This window comes from Perognathus longimembris, chromosome 1 (genome assembly GCF_023159225.1).
Source record: "Perognathus longimembris pacificus isolate PPM17 chromosome 1, ASM2315922v1, whole genome shotgun sequence".
Taxonomy (NCBI): domain Eukaryota; kingdom Metazoa; phylum Chordata; class Mammalia; order Rodentia; family Heteromyidae; genus Perognathus; species Perognathus longimembris.
In genome coordinates this window covers 100,558,091-100,580,361 of record NC_063161.1, presented here as the reverse complement: position 1 = coordinate 100,580,361, position 22,271 = coordinate 100,558,091, and the positions used below count along the sequence as shown (strand labels likewise).

The 22,271-nt window shown below is 37.5% G+C and overlaps 1 protein-coding gene across 1 annotated transcript in view; it reads left to right on the top strand.

Moving 5' to 3' along the window:
* The window catches only part of Pum3 (pumilio RNA binding family member 3), a 32,644-nt gene extending 11,136 nt beyond the window's left edge, over nucleotides 1-21,508 (top strand). Inside the window, exons 8-18 of the mRNA XM_048340565.1 lie at nucleotides 698-872; nucleotides 2,008-2,111; nucleotides 2,993-3,071; nucleotides 5,315-5,413; nucleotides 6,166-6,219; nucleotides 7,508-7,588; nucleotides 13,234-13,376; nucleotides 14,048-14,270; nucleotides 15,120-15,207; nucleotides 17,797-17,887; nucleotides 21,227-21,508. Of these exons, the coding sequence (XP_048196522.1) occupies nucleotides 698-872; nucleotides 2,008-2,111; nucleotides 2,993-3,071; nucleotides 5,315-5,413; nucleotides 6,166-6,219; nucleotides 7,508-7,588; nucleotides 13,234-13,376; nucleotides 14,048-14,270; nucleotides 15,120-15,207; nucleotides 17,797-17,887; nucleotides 21,227-21,359 (1,270 nt within the window). The 3' untranslated portion in view covers nucleotides 21,360-21,508. The remainder of the gene's footprint in view (nucleotides 1-697; nucleotides 873-2,007; nucleotides 2,112-2,992; nucleotides 3,072-5,314; nucleotides 5,414-6,165; nucleotides 6,220-7,507; nucleotides 7,589-13,233; nucleotides 13,377-14,047; nucleotides 14,271-15,119; nucleotides 15,208-17,796; nucleotides 17,888-21,226) is intronic.
* The last annotated feature ends 763 nt before the right edge of the window (nucleotides 21,509-22,271 follow it).

Here is a 22,271-nt window from a genome sequence, read left to right as displayed (position 1 = left end):
TGAAAAAAAAATCTTTGCTATTGTTAGTTGCTTGGTTATTTTAGACTAAACCAGGAGGTTTAGTCTAGCTACTCAGCAAAATCACATGTTGAAGCCAACCTGAGCAGGAAAGTCCATGGCACCCTTTATTTTCACTTCACTACCAAAAAGCTGGAAATGGAGCTGTGGCTCAAATGGTAGAACACTAGCCTTGAGCAAACAAGCTTAGGGACAGGTCCTGAGTTTAACTGCAGGATCTGCACCCCGCAAAAAAGAGCATGTAGAATGCTTTTTTCCTATTTCCCTGCATCTTTGTCTTTGACTTTCTCTCTCCTTTTTTCATAGTCTCCTTTTTCCCAAGCTAAAGAATTTAGTGGGATTGATATGGGCACTTTGTATTCTTTGAATCCTTTTAGTCCTCACAGAAACTTTATTTCTCCTTTATGGATGAAGAAACTGAGGCACAAGGAGGTTACAGAACCTGCTCAGCTCTTTCAGTCAGTCAGCAGAGCTAGGTTTCTCACCTAGGAATGCTGACTGTGGAGTCAGTTCAAGCTTAAAGTGAAAACACTAAGCAGTTTGATTTTTGGACACACAAGCTTTTCTCTATGGAAGACACTCATTGATTAGTTGGTATCAGGATGTGTAAATTATGATTTATTGTTACCTCCCTTTCTCTTTCTGTCATCTACTTTATCCATGATTCTGTTGAGTTTAGAAGTAAGCCACAGATCGCAGAGATCATCAAAAGTTTCAAAGGTCATGTGAAGAAGCTGCTGCGGCACGCAGAAGCATCCGCCATTGTGGAGTATGCCTACAACGACAAAGCCATTCTGGAGCAGAGGAACATGCTGACAGAAGAGCTGTATGGGAACACTTTTCAACTTTATAAGGTGACATTTCTAAGTTTTTTGTACTGTCTCTTTTTATATACTTTTCTTGAACTTATTTTGCCTACTTTTAGAACACATTTGCCTAATTTTTGCCTTGACTGGTCCTTCAAGAGACTGTCTCATACCCTTTGTGTGAGCAAGTGATTGTACTTATAATTTTCTTCTTGAATGTTATCTTGAAATCCTCTTCAAATTAAACTGTTACTCCCACCCAAGTATTCTATGTGACGTACAGTCAGAGATCAAAAGTTAGCAAAGCATAGCTACCACCCTAGCCAGCTGTGGCCAAGTTTGTTAGACTCCTCCCACTCTTCTTCATGTTTTTGCATTACCGTTATTCACATTTTGTCTTGAGTGAAAAGAGAGTAAGTAGATGTGGCTTTGGATAAAGCACAAGATTCATTCTGAGAATAGCCAGTAATGGGAGTAGAATAGTTTGAGGAACTATTTTCCATCCTTTCAAGGCATGTGCATTGAGTACTGAGTTTCCTCCATTAGATTCAGTTCCTCAGCTAAACTTGTTGCTGTTATTTATTTTTTGTAGTATTTAAATTTTAGTAATATCCAACTAAAAACTTACCACCACAAAACACATGGTAGCAAGATTTATGAACTGACTACTCAGTTTTATGATTAGTCACATAGTAAGTGGTTGGCAAATACACATTGGGCAGGTGGTTGATTATAGTTGTTGTTAAGCATGGCATTTTTGGAACTGCTGGCCCTCAACCAACCAGAGACCAAAAAATTAAAAAATATATGTATATATATGTATGTATTCTTACTGTACTGGATATGCATAGGTTTTTCTCCCATACCATTTTCTCAAAAACAATACCTCGAGATGATTTTAAGTATACAGGAGAGAGTATATATGAGTTATTAAAAAATGTTATTTTGTGTAAGAAGTTGAACATTCCCAGATTTTTTTATCCACAGGGATTTTGGGAACCAGCCCTAAAAAGATACCAAGGAATGACTATCTTAGAATATGTTTATAGAGTGAGAATCAGATAATGTCTGATGGACATCTTAAACTCACTTTAAACTTATTTTAAATAGCTGTAATTGTTCCACATTCTGAAGTGAGGAAATTGATTGACTTTAGAGGAGTTTGATTTTTCTTTTGTTGCAGTCAGCAGATCACCCATCACTGGAAAAAGTATTAGAGGTACATCCAGGAAAGCTAGAACTTATTATGGATGAAATGAAACAGATTCTAACGCCAATGGCCCAAAAGTAAGAAAGCTTTTTTGTTGTTTTTTTTTTCTTTACAAATTTGCAAGAGACATTTGAAAAAGGGGGAAGTTTTGCATAATCTTTACACAGAAAAGGCAGATATTTCATATTTATTATTAATCTGTCCTAAATGAGGATATAAAAATTTTGTTTTAAAACCATTTTTCCTTCAAAGGGAAGATTGTCTCTAATCTCGTATCATATTGGATAATGTATAATAGTAGTTTCATCAACTTTCTTAAAAGCAATGAACTATTTCTTCCCCAAAGCTCTAAGCCCAGCAGGGTATCTGAGGCAAGAGGATCATGAGTTTGAAGCCAACCTGGGCTACATAAGCAAAACTTTGTCTGAATAAAATCAAGCTGAAAAAAGTCCCCAAATATTTTATAGTTTATAAGACTTTATAGAAGCCTGTATGTATGATACCCATTGGCATTGGTACCATAGCAAAGCAATTGGGACCAAAGCTGGGACTGGATTGCTTAGATGTGATTCCTACTGGTATAAAACATGTAACCTTGGACAGCCTAATTTTGCCCCAGTTCCATATCTATAAACTTGGGATAGTAATATTCTAATGATAGTGCCTACTTCATAGTGCTCTCTGATTAAATGGGTTGAAATGATGATTTTATCTTGACTGATTAGATACTAGAAATTCATTCTCTGTCTTGGTCATAGATGACACTAAATCAATTTTACACTCTGAAATATATTTTTTTCTTCAGAAATCATAGTATTGCTGAAAGATACAATCGATCTTGTGACAAATTATATGTGGAAAAACCACTTACTTGTTTAGATCCTATTAGTAAAAACCAGGTTACCTATCTTTGTATGACTGTTTGACTAGAACTCATTTTTCTCTCTTTTGTTTTCAGGGAAGCAGTGATTAAGCACTCGTTGGTCCATAAAGTATTCTTGGACTTTTTTACTTATGCACCCCCAAAACTCAGATCAGTAAGTTCTTGCATTTTGTTCTTAAAGTTAAGCATAGAGAGAAAGCTATGTAGGAATTTGAAGAGCTGCTTTGTTTTACTTGTCTCCTAAGAATTTTAGAGTTGCTTGCTTATTTAGAACAGATAATTCACTGAACTCGGATTGAGTGGGTCTCCTATTATTTCCTGTGCGGCTTTTTTTTGTTTTGGTTTGGTTTTTTGCCAGTCCTGGGGCTTGAACTCAGGACCAGAGCACTGTCCCTTGCTTCTTTTTGTTCAAGGCTAGCACTCTACCACTTGAGCCACGGCACCACTTCCGGCTTTTTCTTTATACATGGTGCTGAGGAATCGAACCCAGGGCTGCATGCATACGAGACAAGCACTTTACCACTAGGCCATATTCCCAGCCCTGTTCAGCTTTTTTTTTAAAATACAGGAAACAATAGAGATTCCTATAATTTTGTTAATGCCGTTGGAATTTTATATTTTAATTATAATCCAAAGTAACATATGAATATTCAGTATCCATGTAGTTTTAAATTAAAATATGCCAATGCAAAACAATAGTAATAGTAATAACAATAATAACAATCATGCCTATGTCAAAGGTTAGGGGAAGATATTTAATGTAAAGCTAAATGGACCTTAGAAGAAGGAATGGAGAATGTAGTAAATTGCACTGCCCTTCAAGTGAGTGATAAAGTACAAATGGGAATTCATAGAGGTCTGTGAACTTTGCTGCCTCATCATGCTGTGAACACCTTGTCCATCCATCCTCATTTTCAGTATTAGCTTGCAAAATAATCTCTCAGAAGTACCCCCCCCCATCTGAATTTATGGTTGGTCCACTTCCCCCTATCTGAATTTATGGTCGGTCCAGTGACTTGAGCAGCACCTCCTCTTGGAGAATTTCTCTTTTCTTGCACTACTGAGTATCTTACACTTCTAGATAGCCTTAGGCAGATCTGTATGTCCTGACAAAGTGTTCATTTGAATATATTCAGTGATACAGAGTATTTTATCTTTTTGGTGTTGAATGTGTTCTTACAGCAAAAACAAACAAGTGAAAGAAAAAAAATCCCAACATTTGTAATCCAATAATCTTGTCTGACACTGAGGGACATTTTCAAAAGAGATTAAGAAAAAACTGGGAATATAATTAGAATATATCCATAGCTATAACTAGATAGCTTTAAAGAAATTTGTAAGTCAAGGTATGTTGTCCGAAATACATTCTTGAGATGTATGCTGGCAAAGGATTATAAGACATTTAGGGATGAAATTGTTTGTTCCTTATTGATGAAATTAGATAGCTACTTTTCTCTTTCCAGACCTAATGTAAAATTTTTAATTGGGGACAGAATAAATGGGTTTCTGTAACTATTATCTGCCAGAACTCATTTACATCCTGTGTGCTTACTTACACTTTGAAAATAGGAAACTATGTATGTTGAAAATGAAGGAGAAAAATTATATTAAGTTAAGCTAGTAGGAAATTTTTTTTTTTTTTGGCCAGTCCTGGGCCTTGGACTCAGGGCCTGAGCACCATCCCTAGCTTCTTCCCGCTCAAGGCTAGCACTCTGCCACCTGAGCCACAGTGCCCCTTCTGGCCGTTTTCCATATATGTGGTGCTGGGGAATCGAACCGAGAGCTTCATGTGTAGGGGGCAAGCACTCTTGCCACTAGGCCATATTCCCAGCCTGGGAATTGTTATTTTTAACAAAGAGGTTATTTATAGGTGAAGGCTAAGCCAAAATGCTAATACAGAGATTCCTTGGTAAATGTTCCTTGAGTGGTTCTTTGTAAAGAGTTAATATAATTTGTGGAGATAATCCACTGACAAACTAAATAGGAATCTCCCCTAGAAACAATTTATGACATAGTTGTCTCTTAGAGAAGAGCATTTGCTTTACTTACTTTTTACTTTAGCTAGCTCATGTGTTAAGAAAAAAAACTTGCTTCTTAGCACTTCAACTTCTTGTTCTAAAAAATCATTTAGAATATTATACATATAGCCTGTGACCTTTTTAAAGTAGCAATTGGTAAAAGTCTAATGTTGTTTGATAGAAATTGCCTACCAGCAGTTTGTGATAAAAAAGACTATCAAAAGAGATTGTATTTGTTTCTGTACTGATTTAAAAATTCTTTGCTGCCTGTGCGCTCTTCATTCTCTGTACCTGACAGCTTTCCTATAGACAGATATGGCAGCATAAAGAAAGAAAAAAGAACCTAAATAAACATATAACCTACCATTTTCCCCCCTAGGAACTGATTGAAGCCATCCGCGAAGCAGTGGTATACCTTGCACACACACACGATGGTGCCAGAGTAGCCATGCACTGCCTGTGGCATGGCACACCTAAGGTCAGTGTGTCAGCACTCACCGTCTTCTGCCTGCACTTGCCACACTTTGGTCTTTCCCCAATTATGCATAGACGATATTCATGCCTCAAATTCATGCCTCAGGGTTTCATGAGAATTTGCTGTTTTCTTTGGGCCAAGCATCTCTTCTCTGCCTTAATAATATCTTTAGGCTTTATTGAAACAGAAGAGATTAGTCAAGCAAATAAACTTGATAGGTTTATTTCTCACTTAATGATCATATTGGTTGGGGGTAGGAAATAATAATGAGTTGGTCATACTTATGCTTCACTGATAACTTTTGGGGGAGAAAGGTTAAGTTTGCTATTGATAACTAAATTTTAACAAGTGAATTTTCCTCACTGTAGCTCCTCTTTCAGAAACTGTTGTGTTATACGTTTTCCTTATTGAAGTTTAAATTTTATTCAGTGAGTACAAGATTGGATAGTATCTGTTTACTAGACTTGTATGTTTGAAGACATGTCAGACACTGGAAAGAGTACTCTGATGTTTCACTGTTGTAAGTGGTAGTTTCACTAGCTTTGCTTTGTAACTTGAAATTTATGGTTTCATATTTGATTACATAGGAATTATATAAACATATTTCAATTTTTACATCCTGACTCCTTAGCTATTATTTTTACTAATAAAAATATGACAGTTATTAAAGTTAAATATTGTCTAATATGGTTCTTTTACCTATGAAATAAGCTTAATCTATAAAAGTTCATGGGGGCAATTTTTCCTTTTTCAAGGACAGAAAAGTGATTGTGAAAACAATGAAGACTTATATTGAAAAAGTGGCAAATGTAAGTACAGTGGAAGGACATACTTTATTATTTTAAATAGTAAATGAGTTCATGTCTTATAGGAAATTGGATAATTCAGAAAATTGGCAAAAAGAAAATTGATATAATTTGTTGTAGTCTATGCATATGCCTCTGTTTTCCTATTGTTTACATAAAATTAGGTTCATATGTTCTTTACTTTCCTCTTTTGTGTGGCTATAAGAGTATGTATCACACATATGCTAAAACTGATATAATTTTTTATTACTACTAAACCATAGCAAGTTAAAAAGTGTCTCTTTTTCTTATGATAAGTCGAAGTGAAAAATTTAACTAGTTATTTAGCTCCTCCTTTATTCCTTTGGAGATGATATAATAGCTTTTAATGGAGTTACTGGGTACAAAAGATATTTTTTCCTGAGGACTAATGGCCTCAACAATAGTGCTTATATGTATTTAGATATAAAGGATTTAAATATAATCTTAATTTTTGTATTACTTTGATGATTTAGATTATCTGGAAATAATTTCATAGTCAACAACTTATTCCTACAAAAAACACTCCGTGGAAACTACTAACAATGCCTAATAGAGCAAATGCTAATTCAAATTAAGATAAAATTGATTCTATGTGGTTGTATACTCATCTGTTTTGTTCTGCAGTGCTGGGGATTAGAGGAGCTCGTATGAAACCATTGAACAGGCAGCTAGCTTTGCTGGAACAAAGTAAAATGTAATGTTCTGTCATGAGCTGCTTTTGAAGTCTGAGTGTATTTTATGATTCCACTGTTAATTTTAAACTTTGAAATGAGTAAAAATAGAATGCTAATAGAAAGTTCTAAACTGTATGAATAGACATTTTAAAGTAATTAAATTAATTAGATTGCCTTAATTTTAGACTTTGCTTATGTCAGGAAATTCAACAGTGGTTGAAGTTTGTATTTTCTAATCAGTAAGAGTGACTTCTGAAAAGGACAATAATCTGCAAAAACCGATGGATTTGAATCATTAGTTGCTTAGAAGTATTATTTAATTTCCAAACATTGGTGGTTCTTGGTCTGACCAGGATGTAATAGTAATAAAGAATGCCTGTTTCCTTTTTCCTTTTTTTTAAAGTCAATCTTATCTCTAGAATATAATTAACTAGGTCCTGATAAAACAGAAAGTTCATTTGTATGGCTTTTATTCACTTTTGTTTACATTATGTTGGACAAGTTGTCAATGTCAGTAACCTTTATACAGTGACTGTAGGAAGGATAAGAGGCAAAACCTTTGCAATATTTCTCACCTCTCTGACTTCCACTTATAGGGCCAGTACTCTCACTTGGTGTTGCTGGCAGCATTTGATTGTATTGATGATACTAAGCTTGTGAAACAGATAATCATATCAGTAAGTATTTCTTACAGGTTTTGGATTCAAGTTTCATTCTGCCTCAGTAGTGGATGCATAAATTTGATTTCACATATGCTGTGTAAAGGCTTCCCTGTGTTTCTTACCAGCTTTTTCTGTTAAGTTTTAGTTCTCAGTTAAGCATTATTTTGGAGTTTCCCTAATCCTATGGAAATCATAGCCTTGCAACTTAGTACTAATAACTGTTTAAGATATTTAAAAGACTGGTTAAATTAAGACTCATTGCCTTTATTTTGGAGTAGATACCATACATAGTATTTCACACTGTTAGAAATACTAAAAAATGGAAGATTAGTGGAGCAGTGTTGAGATTCATTCAAAAGTTGGTTTGCGTAGCAATTCTTCACTTGACATTCTCTCCACCTCTGTAGTTCCTCACTTACAGTGCGTCTGGGCTGGGCTGGGCTGAGCTGGTGAAGAAAGGCTCATAGAATTCAGTTGTGGAGCTTTCTAGAGCCATCGTGAAAGCTTTTGTAGCGCCAAAATAAAAGTTCCTACTAGAATTAAAGAACTAACTTCCTTTTACATTTCAGCAATTCATTCAAGTCTGGTATAGTGTCCGTAAAGTTGCAAATGCTGCTGTCAAGTAGCTTGCTAATGAACTTACCTTTCAGAAAAACTGAAATAGTTGTCGTCTCAGAAAACTGTTCCTAAGGAGACATTATATTCTGAACTATTGGTCTTTCCTTTATCCTGCAATGATTGTCCCTTTTTCTGACTGATTCTATGATCTCTCTCTCCTGTTACTTTTAGTACTCTAATGATGTTGACAAGATGGTGGAGAATGCAAGGGTGGCAATAAACAATTTCAGTCTTGGTAGACCAGAATTGTAATATCTTGAAAATCACATAATCTATAAAATACATTTTGTTCATCTGAAGATTAAATAGGCTACACTAGTGAATGTAGCCCTTGGAAAGTCTTGGTGACAGATGGTACCATGGATGAATCTGGAAAATCTACCTGTTGTCAGGTGGTTGTGCTGTGGCCCCCCTGTAGCCCATGCTGTGGACTAGTATTGTTTGGTGTTGGTAGCAAGTTTATGAGGGTAATAGAAGGAAGATTTGTTTTCCTAAACGCCAGCTATCAGTTCATAGTGTGAATTTCTCATGCCCTTGCTGTCATTTTCTAGCTTCATTCTTTACTATTTTAAGATTATGATGACTTTCCTTGGGATAGGATTGTGGGAAGAAACCAGCTGGCGAGACTTGCATGTCACAGATCCAGTATTTTGACATTTTCTGTGTGACTCTATTACCCTTTGACTCCAATCAATAGTGACTGTTTTTCATTCCTGTGACAGAGATGAGAGGCCATAGAATTGGCTAATGAATAAAATTGTTTCACAGAAATGGAAGCAGGCTGGGCTATTGAAAGTTTGCTTTTGTTGAATATATTTACAACAACTGCAATTTGCATAACTGTTCCAAATGGATTCAAATTTCCTTCTAGATTCCCCAGAATTATGTGTTAGATTAATTTTTCCCAAAGATTTCTTCCACTTAAAGTTTCTGTCAAAACAGTTTCAATTCCTGTGCTTATCAGCTCAAAGACAACAACTATTTAACCCACATTCTTAAAGACTCTTATTTAAGACAGCTTTCCTGGAATGGCTGAATCTGCCAATCCTGCCTTTCATCTGCCTCTCATTGACAAATGCTCCACAGGTTCTGTATATTATTAAACTATGTAGCTAGTGATAAAACTGTGGAATGCTAATTGCTCTTGCTTTTCCCACCCATTCACCACAAAAACCTATTGCACTGTGCCTTTAAAAAAAAAAAAAGAAAGAAAAAGAAAAACAGGAGAAGTTTAGTGTTGCAAAGATTCAGGGTACCCAGATTACCTGATGTTGAGATTGCAGCCTGGTCAGCTGAGCCTTTCTCCCTTTCAAAGTGGATACAAACTGTTTCTCTTTTGTTTTACTTTCTAAAATAAACATATTAGAAAATATGCACACTAGTACTTAATTTACCCCTTTTGCTTTCAGATTTTCAGATTGCTTTCAGTTTTTTTAGGTAGAATCTGGGACTAACTTTCTCCTGGGTTAGTCTCAAACTTTGAAAACTTAAGTCCTCCTACTTGAGGTATCTGCCACTACACTCATCCCTAAAATACCCATGTTATTTTTAAAAGCATGAGGCTGTATGGTACTCCAACCTTCTTTTAATGTTTCTGTTATTATCCATCATTTAAATTCCTTATATTTTTTTAACATTCCATTAACTCATCCATTTTCTAGATCTTAGCTTCTTATAGCTAACATCATTTATATTTTTATCCCTGTACATGCACTTTGGCTGGTTCTTGTATTTCTGTCTTCTGTGGAAAATCTGTTTGCTCTGTTTATTTCCTGTGTGTGTCTGATTTGACCTTTACCTGGCCTCTTTGAAGAAGGTTGGCAAAGAATATGCCACAGCATCTGGCAGGAGTTCAACACCAGGAGGCCAGAGCTGACCAGAGATATCTTCAGAGGGAGACCATTCCTCCCATGCTTCTGTTTTGTTCACGTGCCTACTCTAAAAGACAAAATTGCAATAAAGGGCCTCATGGTTCTTAGTTTGTTCTTCGTGAGTAAACTAAGACAAAATTAAAAATGTAATCATTATTGGTACTGTTTCTCATAAGGGAGAAAGCTCATGACTGCCAGCATTATTTAATCTCCACATTTAAGGTTGCTATAGAGTGACTGGCCTGTGTTCAGTAGGAAAACAATGACTTTATGGCAGTGTTGAGTTTGTGTGCATTTTCTGGTTTGCTGATGGGAATAGCCTGTCGGTCAGGCTGGCGTGTCATTTCCTGTACAGATGAGGAAGCTGAAGTGCCTGGAGCATGGAGGATTTTCAAACTTGCCAAAGTCAGTACATAATCATCTGCCATCAATAGATGGCTCTTACCTGTTTGCAGATGTTAAAGGAATTGTTCTCTCCAGATAATAATCTAGAATTTCTATCCCTTTTCTCTGTAAAAGAAGTTAAAAGAGAGTAGTGCTGCTCAACATGGCATCTGTTTATGTTTTTTAAGTTTAATAAGGTTGTTTATAAATGTTGTACACATTTAAAATTTTTAACTTGAAAAAATTTGAGTTTAGAGTTTGAAATTCTTCAGCCTGTGGCAGTGAAGTTCGGGGTACCTGGGGACTCGCCCTGAAAGCATTATGTGCAGATTTTCAGTTTTTGAGAAAGGGTCTGCTGTGTAATGCAGGCTAGCCTCAAACCCAGGATCCTCCTATCTCAGCTCCCAAGTATTGGCACTAGAGGCTTGTAACACTTTACCTACCTTCCAGTGCCCTTTTTATTTTGGTAGTGGTATACTGGAAGTTGAATTTGCCTTACACCCATGGTGCTAGCTAACTCTTTTTGCTTTTATTATTTGCATAGTCTTCAGGATCCTCTTAATTACTCTTCCTACATAGCTGGGCTGCACTGTTTTATATTGGTTGAGATGATGGTCTTGTGAACTTTTGGTTCACTAAAGACACAACATTGATCCCCTATATTTGTGACACTAAACACCGCACTATCAAAAACACATGTAACAAGATGCAGTAGCTCATGCTTATAATCCTAGTTACTTGGAAGGTTGAGAGCAGAAGACCATCCTTGGCAGAAAAGTTCATAAAACCTTATATCACAAATAAGCAGGGGCTGGGAATATGACTTAGTAGTAGAGTACTTGCCTCATATACATGAAGCCCTGGGTTTGATCCCTCAGCACCACACATACAGAAAAGGCCACAAGTTGTGTGGGGCTTAGGTGGTACAGTGCTAGCCTTGAGCAAAAAGAAGCCAGGGCCAGTGTTCAGGCCCTGAGTTCAAGCCCCAGGACTGACAAAAACAAAAATAACAAGCAAAAAGCAGAGCTGAGAGAGTGGGCAAGCAAGGTTGAAACCCTGAGTTCAAACTCTAGTACCAACCTCAACCTCTTTAAAACACATGTTACAAATATATACTTTTAGACTGAGCTTGATTCTGTACAGTAAATTGTGTACCTTTTTCAATTCTCCTTTTCTGTCTTCCTTTGGACTACTGAAATTTTAAATTCTTTTTCCTGGGAGGGTAAAATGCTATATACATTTTGAGGTGGTTAGAGCTGTTGAGTCTTTCCTGAAAACTTTTTTATGTGGAAATCATTATGCTGACTTTAACTTCTTCAAAAGTATTCAAGAGAACTGGGGGGGGGGGGGGGCGGTGGGAGGGTAGAGTCCTGGGAAAAGGACACTGGTGGTGTGAAGATCATTTAACATGGCAGACACACAACTCTCAGTAGTGTTTGTGCCAAGTAAGCACTTAATGAATGTTAGCTACTGTTGCTGATTATCAGAAGTACATAGGGTTTTGTGCAAAAACTTAAGGAGGCTTAGGAGTTTGCAAAAAGAAACATGATGTGGAAGGATCTGGTGCTACAGCATCAACTGTGAGATCCTGAATTTTTTTTTTTTTTTTTTTTTTTTTTGGCCAGTCCTGGGCCTTGGACTCAGGGCCTGAGCACTGTCCCTGTTCTTTTTGCTCAAGGCTAGCACTCTGCCACTTGAGCCACAGCACCACTTCTGGCCATTTTCTGTATACGTGGTGCTGGGGAATCGAACCCAGGTCTTCATGTATACAAGGCAAGCACTCTTGCTGCGGGGCCATATCCTCAGCTTGAGATCCTGAATTTTTATGAATGTTGATTCTATGGTTGATGGATGACTTAGTTTATATATTGGCTTCTAGCACTAAGTTACTAATGTTATCCCAAAAAATAGACATTTTTAAGTAAAGCAGACCTGAATATGTCATCACAGAGTATTACTATCCTTCAGAAGTTATGTAGGTTTTATTTGTTTTAGAGAGATTTGGAGAACCCTGCCCCTCATTACACTGTGTCCTCTCCTTTCTGAACTTCTCCCCTGTAAACCTGGCCAGTTGAACTAAATTCTTTCTGTGACCCCAACCTAGTTAAGAAGAATCTATGGTGCTATAAAGTTTGTTATAAGAAAATAGAAAGATAGTAGTGGAAATTTTGATGATTTTTTTCTTTGTGTTTCCTTTATTTAAAATAAAGCAGTTTTTATAAGCAGTGATTCTCTGTAGAAACCTCAGTTTGATGTGGAAACTTAATAGGATCCAGGCCGCATTGCTTTTGTCACTTGGTTCAACCACTAGGAAGGGAGGGTCTCATTCCTGGGTATGTGGAGGAAAAGGCCATACAGAGATTGGTAACTTCATGGGGACATCTGCCCTCCTCTACACACTTCTCGGTTTTCATTACAGTAGTCAAACTTTCATTAAAAGAAGCATGTCTATCACTGGGCTCAGCTGCAGATGAGCTATATCTGCTCAGTGATCCCAACCAGTGCAGTCTCTAGTAATAGTGGCCGTAGTGCATGAAGATAAAACTCCTTAAGTCCTTGGGCTTGGTCAGTGACTATCAGTGGGTGATTCAGTAATACCTGGCACTGTATTGACTGTGTTCTAAATGTAAATCTCTTTGTGCCTTACTGAGATGTTTTCCAAACAATTAACTCCATCTTTGCCATTAAGTATAATAGTTAAGTATATATTCTTCATTACTATTCATGTCCAAGCATACATGAAGAATGTAGCTAACAGTTCACTTTTTTGTGTGTGTAACTTTATAGGAAATTATTAGTTCCTTGCCTAACATAATAAGTGATAAATATGGAAGAAAGGTCCTGTTGTATCTACTGAGTCCCAGAGATCCTTCCCACACGGTCCGGGAAATCATTGAAGTTCTACAAAAAGGAGATGGCAATGCACATAGGTAAAGCCAGTAAATGACTTGACTCATATTTCTCTACTCTTGACTGCTCGCTAATTCTAAGAAGTATATGCTTTCAGAAATGGGCTCACTTACACACATATGCAAACTCTCACTTCTTCCTTCCCTCTATCGGAAAATGAATTCTGTTTTTAAGCCTCTAGTTTTGACAGATTAAGTTCTCAGAGGATGTAAAATATGCATGCCAAAAAAGAAAAAAAAATCTGAGTTATTAACACGTAGCCGGCACTCAGTTATGGGATCTAGTTTCTTTTGTTCCTCTTTATTTTCCAAGCTACTGGTATCATGTGTTTTGAGTATTCTAGAGAAGAGGGTCCAAACAAAAGTATTGTAAACATGTGCTTTCTTGTGGGAAAATTTATTGTGTGTGGTTTTAGATTGGTTTGGAGTGTGTGTGTTTTATTTCATAAGCCATACTTCATTTATTAAATGCTTGTGTATGTAGGCACTATTCAGATCCGGGGGATACAAAGAAAAAAGGAACCTACCCTGATATTACTCATTTGTCTACAAGCTTAATGTGAAGGTAGACAACTATTAATAGAAGGTGACCCAGACTGTGATAAGCTTTTCAGGATTTTGTGATAATGAGATCACCCTCTGTCCTTTGCCATTTATCTCAATGTACCACTTCATTCAACATATTCCGACAGTAAGAAGGATACAGAGCTGCGCCGTCGAGAGCTCCTGGAATCCATTTCTCCAGCATTGTTAAGCTACTTGCAAGGACATGCCCACGAGGTGGTGCTTGATAAGTCTGCATGTGTGCTGGTGTCTGACATTCTGGGATCTGCCATTGGTGACGTTCAGCCTGCCATGGATGCCATTGCCAACTTGGCAGCAACGGAACTGCATCCTGGAGGCAAGGATGGCGAGGTAGTATACTGTTAGAAGATGATAAGAAAACCACCAAGGGTATAAAAACTGCCATCAGAGAAATCGCTTCTCTGAAAGACCTTTAATAGTAATTAACTGACATCATAAAAATTATCAAAATGTTATCCTTTTACCCAGATGCTGGTGGCTTACGCTCAGGATGTGAGATCAAGAAAATCTTAGTTCAGGAAAGTTCACAAGACTGAAGGTGTGGTTCAAGTGTTAGAGTACCAGCCTAGTAAGTGTGAGGCCCTGGGCTCAAATATCAGTACCACTAAAAATGAAAAGAAAAAAAAAAGTAGAGAGTTCATATTACCACAGTAAAACCAAAATCCTGTGCTTCTGTTATTCATGATTGGTCTATACTGGATAAAGAGAGCTATCTCACCCAGCCTAACTCCCCCCAACCCAGGTACTATGGGATGATTGACATGGCCCTTAGAAAGCAGGGAGGTTGTGCTACAGCATTTTTTTCCTGGATTCTCAGATCATTATAATTATATATCTTTAAATATTACATCTCGGGTTTCTTTGTACTTCAGAATTCTGGTTACCACCTGAAAAGTGCTCAATGAGTGTGACTTTAGATGAGATTTGTGGTGTTGAAATTCACCAAGGCAAGTCTGAACAGCTTTGTAGGGACTGCAGTCTCTTGTGTAAGCACATTCATTTTGACCTAGCAAGTAGCAAAAATGTCTGGTTTCTAGAATGCTGTGCATTCTAGATAAAGACCTTTTAAGCCTTTAAAGTTGGCTGACTTCTTATCAGTATGTGGTGATAGAGATGGAATTGTGGGCCAGAGATGGATGAAAGCAGCTTTTGAATGAACATGTTCTTGATTCATCATAGCTTCATGTTGCTGAGCATCCTGCAGGACATCTGGTTCTGAAGTGGTTAATAGAGCAAGATAAAAAGATGAAAGAAAATGGAAGAGAAGGTAGGTTGTACCTTTTCTTATATCTTACGTAGAATTTCTGCAATTCCTGGCACCCATGGAATTTTCACTGTCTTTTGAGTCCACATATGATGTTTGTCAAATGCTTAAAACTCATATATAAGAAATATAAGAAATGACCTAGTGATTAGGAATGGTGCATTTTCCCTAGGGGAACTTGTGTCCAAGATTCCTTTAAGGTTAGTTTTTTTGTTTTGCATTTGGCTTTCTTATTCTCCCTTTTCTTCTCCCTTTCAACTACTTCAGACTTTTACGTGTATTTGGTCAGTTACCTAAAATGCCATTCTGTTCCTTGAGGATGGTGTAACATTGCCCCTGATTGAAAGGTGTGATTTTATCTTTGGTTTGGAGAAAGGTATAAGCAAAACAAAATTACCCTCATTAGAATTTTGCACAGGTGCCCGTTTGTTTGGCATTGAGATACATGTGATTGCAGAGCAAGCCAGTCCTCGGTTCTTTCTATAAGACAAATTGCTCTGAAGAATCTCAGCTCAGCTCTGCAGCTTGGACACCATCTTCTATTCAAGTACCATTCTTCTTTCAGACTTTTCTTTAACCATGTTAAATTCTAACTCTGTTGGATATATGAGCCACTAATGAGGTTTTCCCCACAGGGTTAAGTCTGTTTCAGCTTTTTATTACTGTGGCCAAAAAAAAAAAGGTGAGAGATAAGAATTCATGAATTGTAGGCAAGCTGAAGTTGTTAGGCCAGGAATATAATAGTAGAGCTGTTATTCCTCACTCTACCATTCCGCATAGGACTATTTCTTCATTGCGATTTTTTAAAATAAAAAAAGCAGCTTGTATTGAAGAAAAGGCATGTAATAAAGTATCTTTCTCATTATTAAAAACAATGATATGAAGTTGATTGTGCCAGAGGAATTGTTAAAACCCAAGAAGTATTCTAGTGATTTTTCTTAATGAGAATATGAATAGAGAAGGAAAGGCTAAGGGAAGAGACAAGAAAATATAAAGAGGGAAACAAAGGGAAGGAAAGGAATGTTCTGATATTCCTATGCCTGTGTGGTCCTGATGTGTTTTTCATTGTCAAGTAGTACCAAATGATTGTGTCTAGCCATTTTTATCATTGCTGTGTCACAAGCCACCTCAAAACTCAGTGGTTTCCAAAGCAATCATTTGCCCCCAAGTTTGGTGGAGCTTGCCTCTGTCTTGGAGTTGCTCAGTTTCATATTGGAGTATTCACCACTATAGCAGCTCACTGTTAGGCTGGCAAGTTGGTACTGGGTGTTGGCCAGGAAACGATAGTTTCAGTTCTTCCTAGGCTCTTGAGCTTCCTCACCCTGGTTTAGTTCTTTTTTTTTTTTTTTTTTTTTTTTTTTTGGCCAGTCCTGGGCCTTGGACTCATGGCCTGAGCACCATCCCTGGCTTCTTCCCGCTCAAGGCTAGCACTCTGCCACCTGAGCCACAGCGCCCCTTCTGGCCGTTTTCCATATATGTGGTGCTGGGGAATCGAACCGAGAGCTTCATGTATAGGAGGCAAGCGCTCTTGCCACTAGGCCATATTCCCAGCCCCCTGGTTTAGTTCTTTAGAATCAATATCCAAGGAAATAACAAGATAGTACTTTCATGACTTATCCTCAGGAGTTGTCTGGTGTCCTCACCATGATCTGCTTTCAAGGCAATCATGCCTACTACCTAGATTTAACAGAAGACCTAGATCCCATTACTACATGGGGAAGTGCAGTATTCTAGAAGTGTATTCCGCACAGAAGATGTTGCTGTGGTCACTTTTTGGAAACAAGTTGCCCCACTAGCTGATCTCTGTCCATCTGTAAGCAAGTGCATGGGAGACTGGATAGCCATAGGTCCTGTGGCTCTTACAGGGACTTTTACTTTTGGTTGTCTTTGAATTGTACATGCTACCCAACCAAAATGTTTGCATGTAAGATAAGCCATCCCTTCTTCCATCTGTACTAAATTGGAATTCTTCTTTGTCAAAGAATGAGTCACACTTGTATGACATAGATAACATAGAACTTGAGACTCTTGAACTTGAGTTCTTGAGTACATACTAGAGTGAAGATGAATGATTTCATCCAGTCACTAGGTGCAGCTGTCAAACATTTGCTTCCTGAATAACTATCAGATCAGCTAGTGTGCAATCAGTAAATACTGTATAAAGAAATGCATATATGACCAAGGATTTGTTTTTCTTCAGGAATTACTGCTAAACAGGGGTTTTGAGATCACAGTTAAAAGAAATGAATTGGCAAGGTGTTGATGGCTCACACCTGTATTTCTAGCTACTCAAGAGACAGAGATCTGAGGATTGTGGTCCAAAGCCAGCCCAGCTAGGAAAGTCCATGAGACTCTTATCTCCAATTAGCCACAGGAAAACTGAAATGGAGCTGTGGCTCAAAGTAGAAGAGTGCTAGCCTTGAGCAAAAGTTCAACAACAAAGGACCAACAACAAAAAAGGCTGTGTTAATATAATATACAAACTCGCACAGGAATTATTGGTATTTATTAAAACTTTTGCAAGCTTAAAGGTGGTAAGGAAGAGGAAAAGGTTTGCCAATGGTGTTCATTAATTTTGCGTGTAATTTACAGGTTGCTTTGCAAAAACACTTGTAGAACATGTTGGTATGAAAAACCTGAAGTCCTGGGCTAGTGTAAATCGAGGTGCCATTGTTCTTTCCAGGTGTGTATAATGTATGTCTTTCTCTGATTATGCAAAAAATAGAATTCCTTCCCATTTATGTCTCGAATATAGTATTTTTCCCAATAATTTGATATTTCTCTCTTTCCTGGTCTATGGTCCACACATGTCCACCGCATACAGTTCCTTCAAAAAATTAGTTCTCAGGATTTCTTTTAATTGTCAACTTTTAAGTGTCAAAGATCACAGAATTAGGACATAAGCAGGGTATCATGTGATGCATTTATAGTTAAAAGCATAAATGTATATGATACCCCTATTCCAGAGCTTCAATTCAGCCTGGAGTTCTTGCTTGACTTGCTCATAGCTAATGTTCTGCAACTGAGCTATGTTTCCATTCTGGTTTTTGCTGGTTACTTGGCAATAAGAGTTTTGAGATTTTGTCTGCGTGGCTGTCTTTGAACCTCAATTCTCAGATCTCAGCCTTCTGAGTAGCTGAGATCACAGATGTGAGCCACTGGCACCCAGCAATATTTTTTTGTTCATGGATAAATTCTGACCCCATGAAAACTATGACAAATTATTTTTTATGTGTAATTTTCTTGAAATCACTATAGTGACTTTTAAGAATTCAAGACAAATTCTTAAAATCTGTACGTTCATTGTCTGTTTCTAATGTAAAATGAATGGAAACTGGTGAGAACTGGGGTCCCTCTTAGAAATTGTCCTCTGGACTATATTGAGTTTTATAATTTGCAGGTCATTGAAATTTCCTTGCATTTTATGCTCAGATAAGCCCCTTCTGTTAAGAACATTCATTTTGAAAGATTTGTGTGCTGCTTTGAGCAGTTACTTGATTTTCTTCCCCTGCTGTGTTACCAAGGTTTCAGAAAACAAATGCAAATCCAAGTTTGGTTTTCCCACCACATTTCACTTGCAACTTGCTAATATAAGTTTAGATATATGGTTTGCAAATGTTAGGTTAAATATTTCTTCATTGTATAGCGTGAGCTAGTATGCATGCACACAGATACTCGAGAACATTTTTATTTTTCTTTGGATCAAGGTCTTCATACAGATCCTTTTATTCACATCTAATTAAAAGTTGTTAATTTTTCAGTAGATATTGAGTGGCCATAATCCATTATCTAAAATTAACTTTTTGTCGTAAGTTTCTTTATTCGGCCTTTGGAATGCTAATACCTTCTGACAGATTCTTTTCTTATCCTCATTTAAGTAGAAAATTCAGTGATGCCATGAAAATTAATTCATGAAGCTCTATCAGAACTCCCCTTGGGTAGATCTCTGATGTAAGGATAGTTTATAGGTTAATTGTTTTTAACTTTGTTTTGCGGCACTGTGTGGAACTACTATAGGAACATATGAAATACTTGATATTCTGAGCAGAAATTGAACTATTTTGTGTTTAAAATTTAGTCATATTTGTTTTTTCGAATAGTGTGTCTGACTTCGTAGGTAAAATTACCTGCTTTACTGAAGTTTTACTTAAAACTCAGGTTTCCTTTTTGACTTTTTTTTAATGTATTTGTTTCTGTTGTCTGTTTTACTTGATTTTTTTTTTTTTTTTTTTTTTTTTTTTTTTTTGCCAGTCCTGGGCCTTAAATTCAGGGCCTGAGTACTGTCCCTGGCTTATTTTTTGCTCAAGGCTAGCATTCTGCCACTTGAGCCACAGCGCTACTTCTGGTTTTGTGTATATATGTGGTACTGAGGAATCAAACCCAGGGCTTCATGAATACAAGGCAAGCACTCTTGCCATGTGGCCATATTTCCAGCTCTCACTTGATCTTTTTACAGTAATGGAAAAGAAAGAATGAAAAGAAAGTCAGCCTGGTATAATGTCTTAAAAAGGGCTTAGGGAAACAGAATATAATAGAATCTAGCAGCACTGGCTCTAGACACATTGCCTGAATTTCAGTCCCAATTTACTTTCTATCCCTGGGAAAATTCTTGAACTCCTGTAGTTTTTTGTATTTGTAGAAGAAGCATGGTTAACAATCCTAAAGTGGTTGTGAAAAGTAAGCATATGGCATGTGCTCACTAAACATTTATTAGAATTAGTGTTATACGTTACATAACTGTGTGCTTAGCCAAGTTGCATAAAAATTTTAAATATGAATCAGAAATCCATTAAAAGGGCACTTTACCAGCTACCTCTCTCAGTTCTGAGATGGCAGGCTATAGAATATTGCCTCTCTTAAGCAGTAGAATGCTGCATGTGGCTGATAACCTATCCTTTTCTTCATTGACAAGATAGATGATATCAGGACTGAGGACTTGGAAAGGCCACGAGACTTCCTTCTAGAAATAATAGGTCAGCATTTACACATGGTCTGAAGAATTAGGAGAGAGAACAGGAAATTCAGGCCAGCTGTTAGTCTCCAGGGTCTTATGAACTGTAGTGGTAGGCTGCTGCTGCTTGGGCAAGGTTGTGGAAAGCAACAGCTAGGATTATTTTGTCTAATAGCTAACATTTGTTGAGTGCTTACTGTTAGGGCCTGCCTTCAGATACCAGATCATTTGAGTGTCACAGAAAATGTCTGGAGGCTGAAGGTATAGCTCAGTAGTAGAGCCAGCGGATGCTTAGCTTTCTCGAGGCCTTGGGTTCAGTTCACCTACCATAACTTCTCTGTGAGGGAGCCTTGGTTCTGTTGTTACCAGTAGAAGAAAAAAGTGTCATGCCTAGCTTTTAGCTTCACACCATTCTTCTCTGCACCCATTCACTTGGGTAAAATAAGTATTAAGGGATTTTTTCTTGCGCCACCTGCTCTAGTCAAGTGGTGCCATGAATAAAGAAAAGAAAGCACAGGTGTCTGCTCTTGCTTATAATCTGGATAGGGAAGTAAAGCTACTCTGTGTAGTTATTTTAAGGCAGGATGTAGTTCTAAGATAATCAAAAGTTAGTCAAGCCTTTGCTTGAGTGACTTCATCTTCAGGATTATAAAACATTTTTATGGGCTGGGAATATGGCCTAGTGGCAAGAGTGCTTGCCTCCTACACATGAGGCTCTCGGTTCGATTCCCCAGCACCACATATATGGAAAATGGCCAGAAGGGGCGCTGTGGCTCAAGTGGCAGAGTGCTAGCCTTGAGCGGGAAGAAGCCAGGGACGGTGCTCAGGCCCTGAGTCCAAGCCCCCAGGACTAGCCAAAAAAAAAATTTTTTTTTATGTGATTTTAGAATATAGTATATTGCCCTTCCTAATTCAGTTGGATTTTTTTTTTTTTTTTTTTTTTTTTTTTAGTTTTAGTGTACACTCTGTTTACAGGAGTTAAATCAGTAAATTCTTTGGGTAGAAGTAGTGAAGATTATCTAGGCCTTGTTATGTAACTTAATATTGGTTACCTTTTTTCCCCCTCTTTAGCCTTCTACAGAGTTCTGACCAAGAAGTTGCAAATAAAGTCAAAGCTGGACTGAAATGCTTGATTCCCACACTGGAAAAAAACAAAAACAGCAGCAAAGGAATAGAGACTCTGCTTGAGAAACTGACCGCCTAGATGGAACCAGTTCAGAGCAAGATAGAACCAGTTTTGTTGTTCCCTGGTTCTCTGTTCTGCTTTCCCAGTGCAGCAAAGGGGTGAGGGGAGCTCTGTACATGTGTTTCTTCTTTATATATGAATCTATTTATAAAAATGGTTTGTAAAGATGTCTATTTTTTTTTTAATCCCTGCTGTTTCTGTCATTGGATTCCAAGCAAATCACAGTGTGAGGCAGTAATGTGAAAGGCTTGTCAATCATGTATACTGGGGTAAAATACATACAGAGAGGTTGAATGAGTTCATGCCTCTAGACAACAGTAGTTTGAGAAGGCTTCCTGGAAGAGGCAGAGCTTAAAGGCAGGATATGGAAAAAAGCCAAGAGGAGTCTTGGGTAGGCACAGTAAGATGAAAATGAATGGATCTGGGCTGAATTGCAGAGACTTTGATGGGGGCACCTTGCGAAGAAGGCAGCTAGCTTTTTAGCTGTTCTATACAGTGAATTCTGTGTTAGGTTTTGTTTGAAATCAAATCCAGAAAGTTTAGCTCCTGGTGAAAAAGAAATACCCTAGATGAATGAGATTGCAGTGGTTCTCAGTGTTTAGGTCAGGGTCACAGGAAAAATGTCTTTGTCTCTGGTTTTTTTTTCTTTCCAATCCATGTAAATAAAGTAGGTCTTTGGTTTAGGCATTCTCCCTAGGGGCTGTCACCAAAATTGTTGAAGATCAATGAATTTGAGGAAAAAGGAAGGTGTAAATTTGTTACAGTGCAGAAGTTTTGGGTGCAAGTAGGATATTTGAATAAACTGGGGCTGACTTTTAGCTCAGCTTAGAGGAGTTGTAGATCATTCAGGCTCCTGTTGCCATGCTGCTTGCAATTCAGAGAATTGGGTCCTTTCTCCAAATAGCCTAATGTGATAGGACACCCACTCAA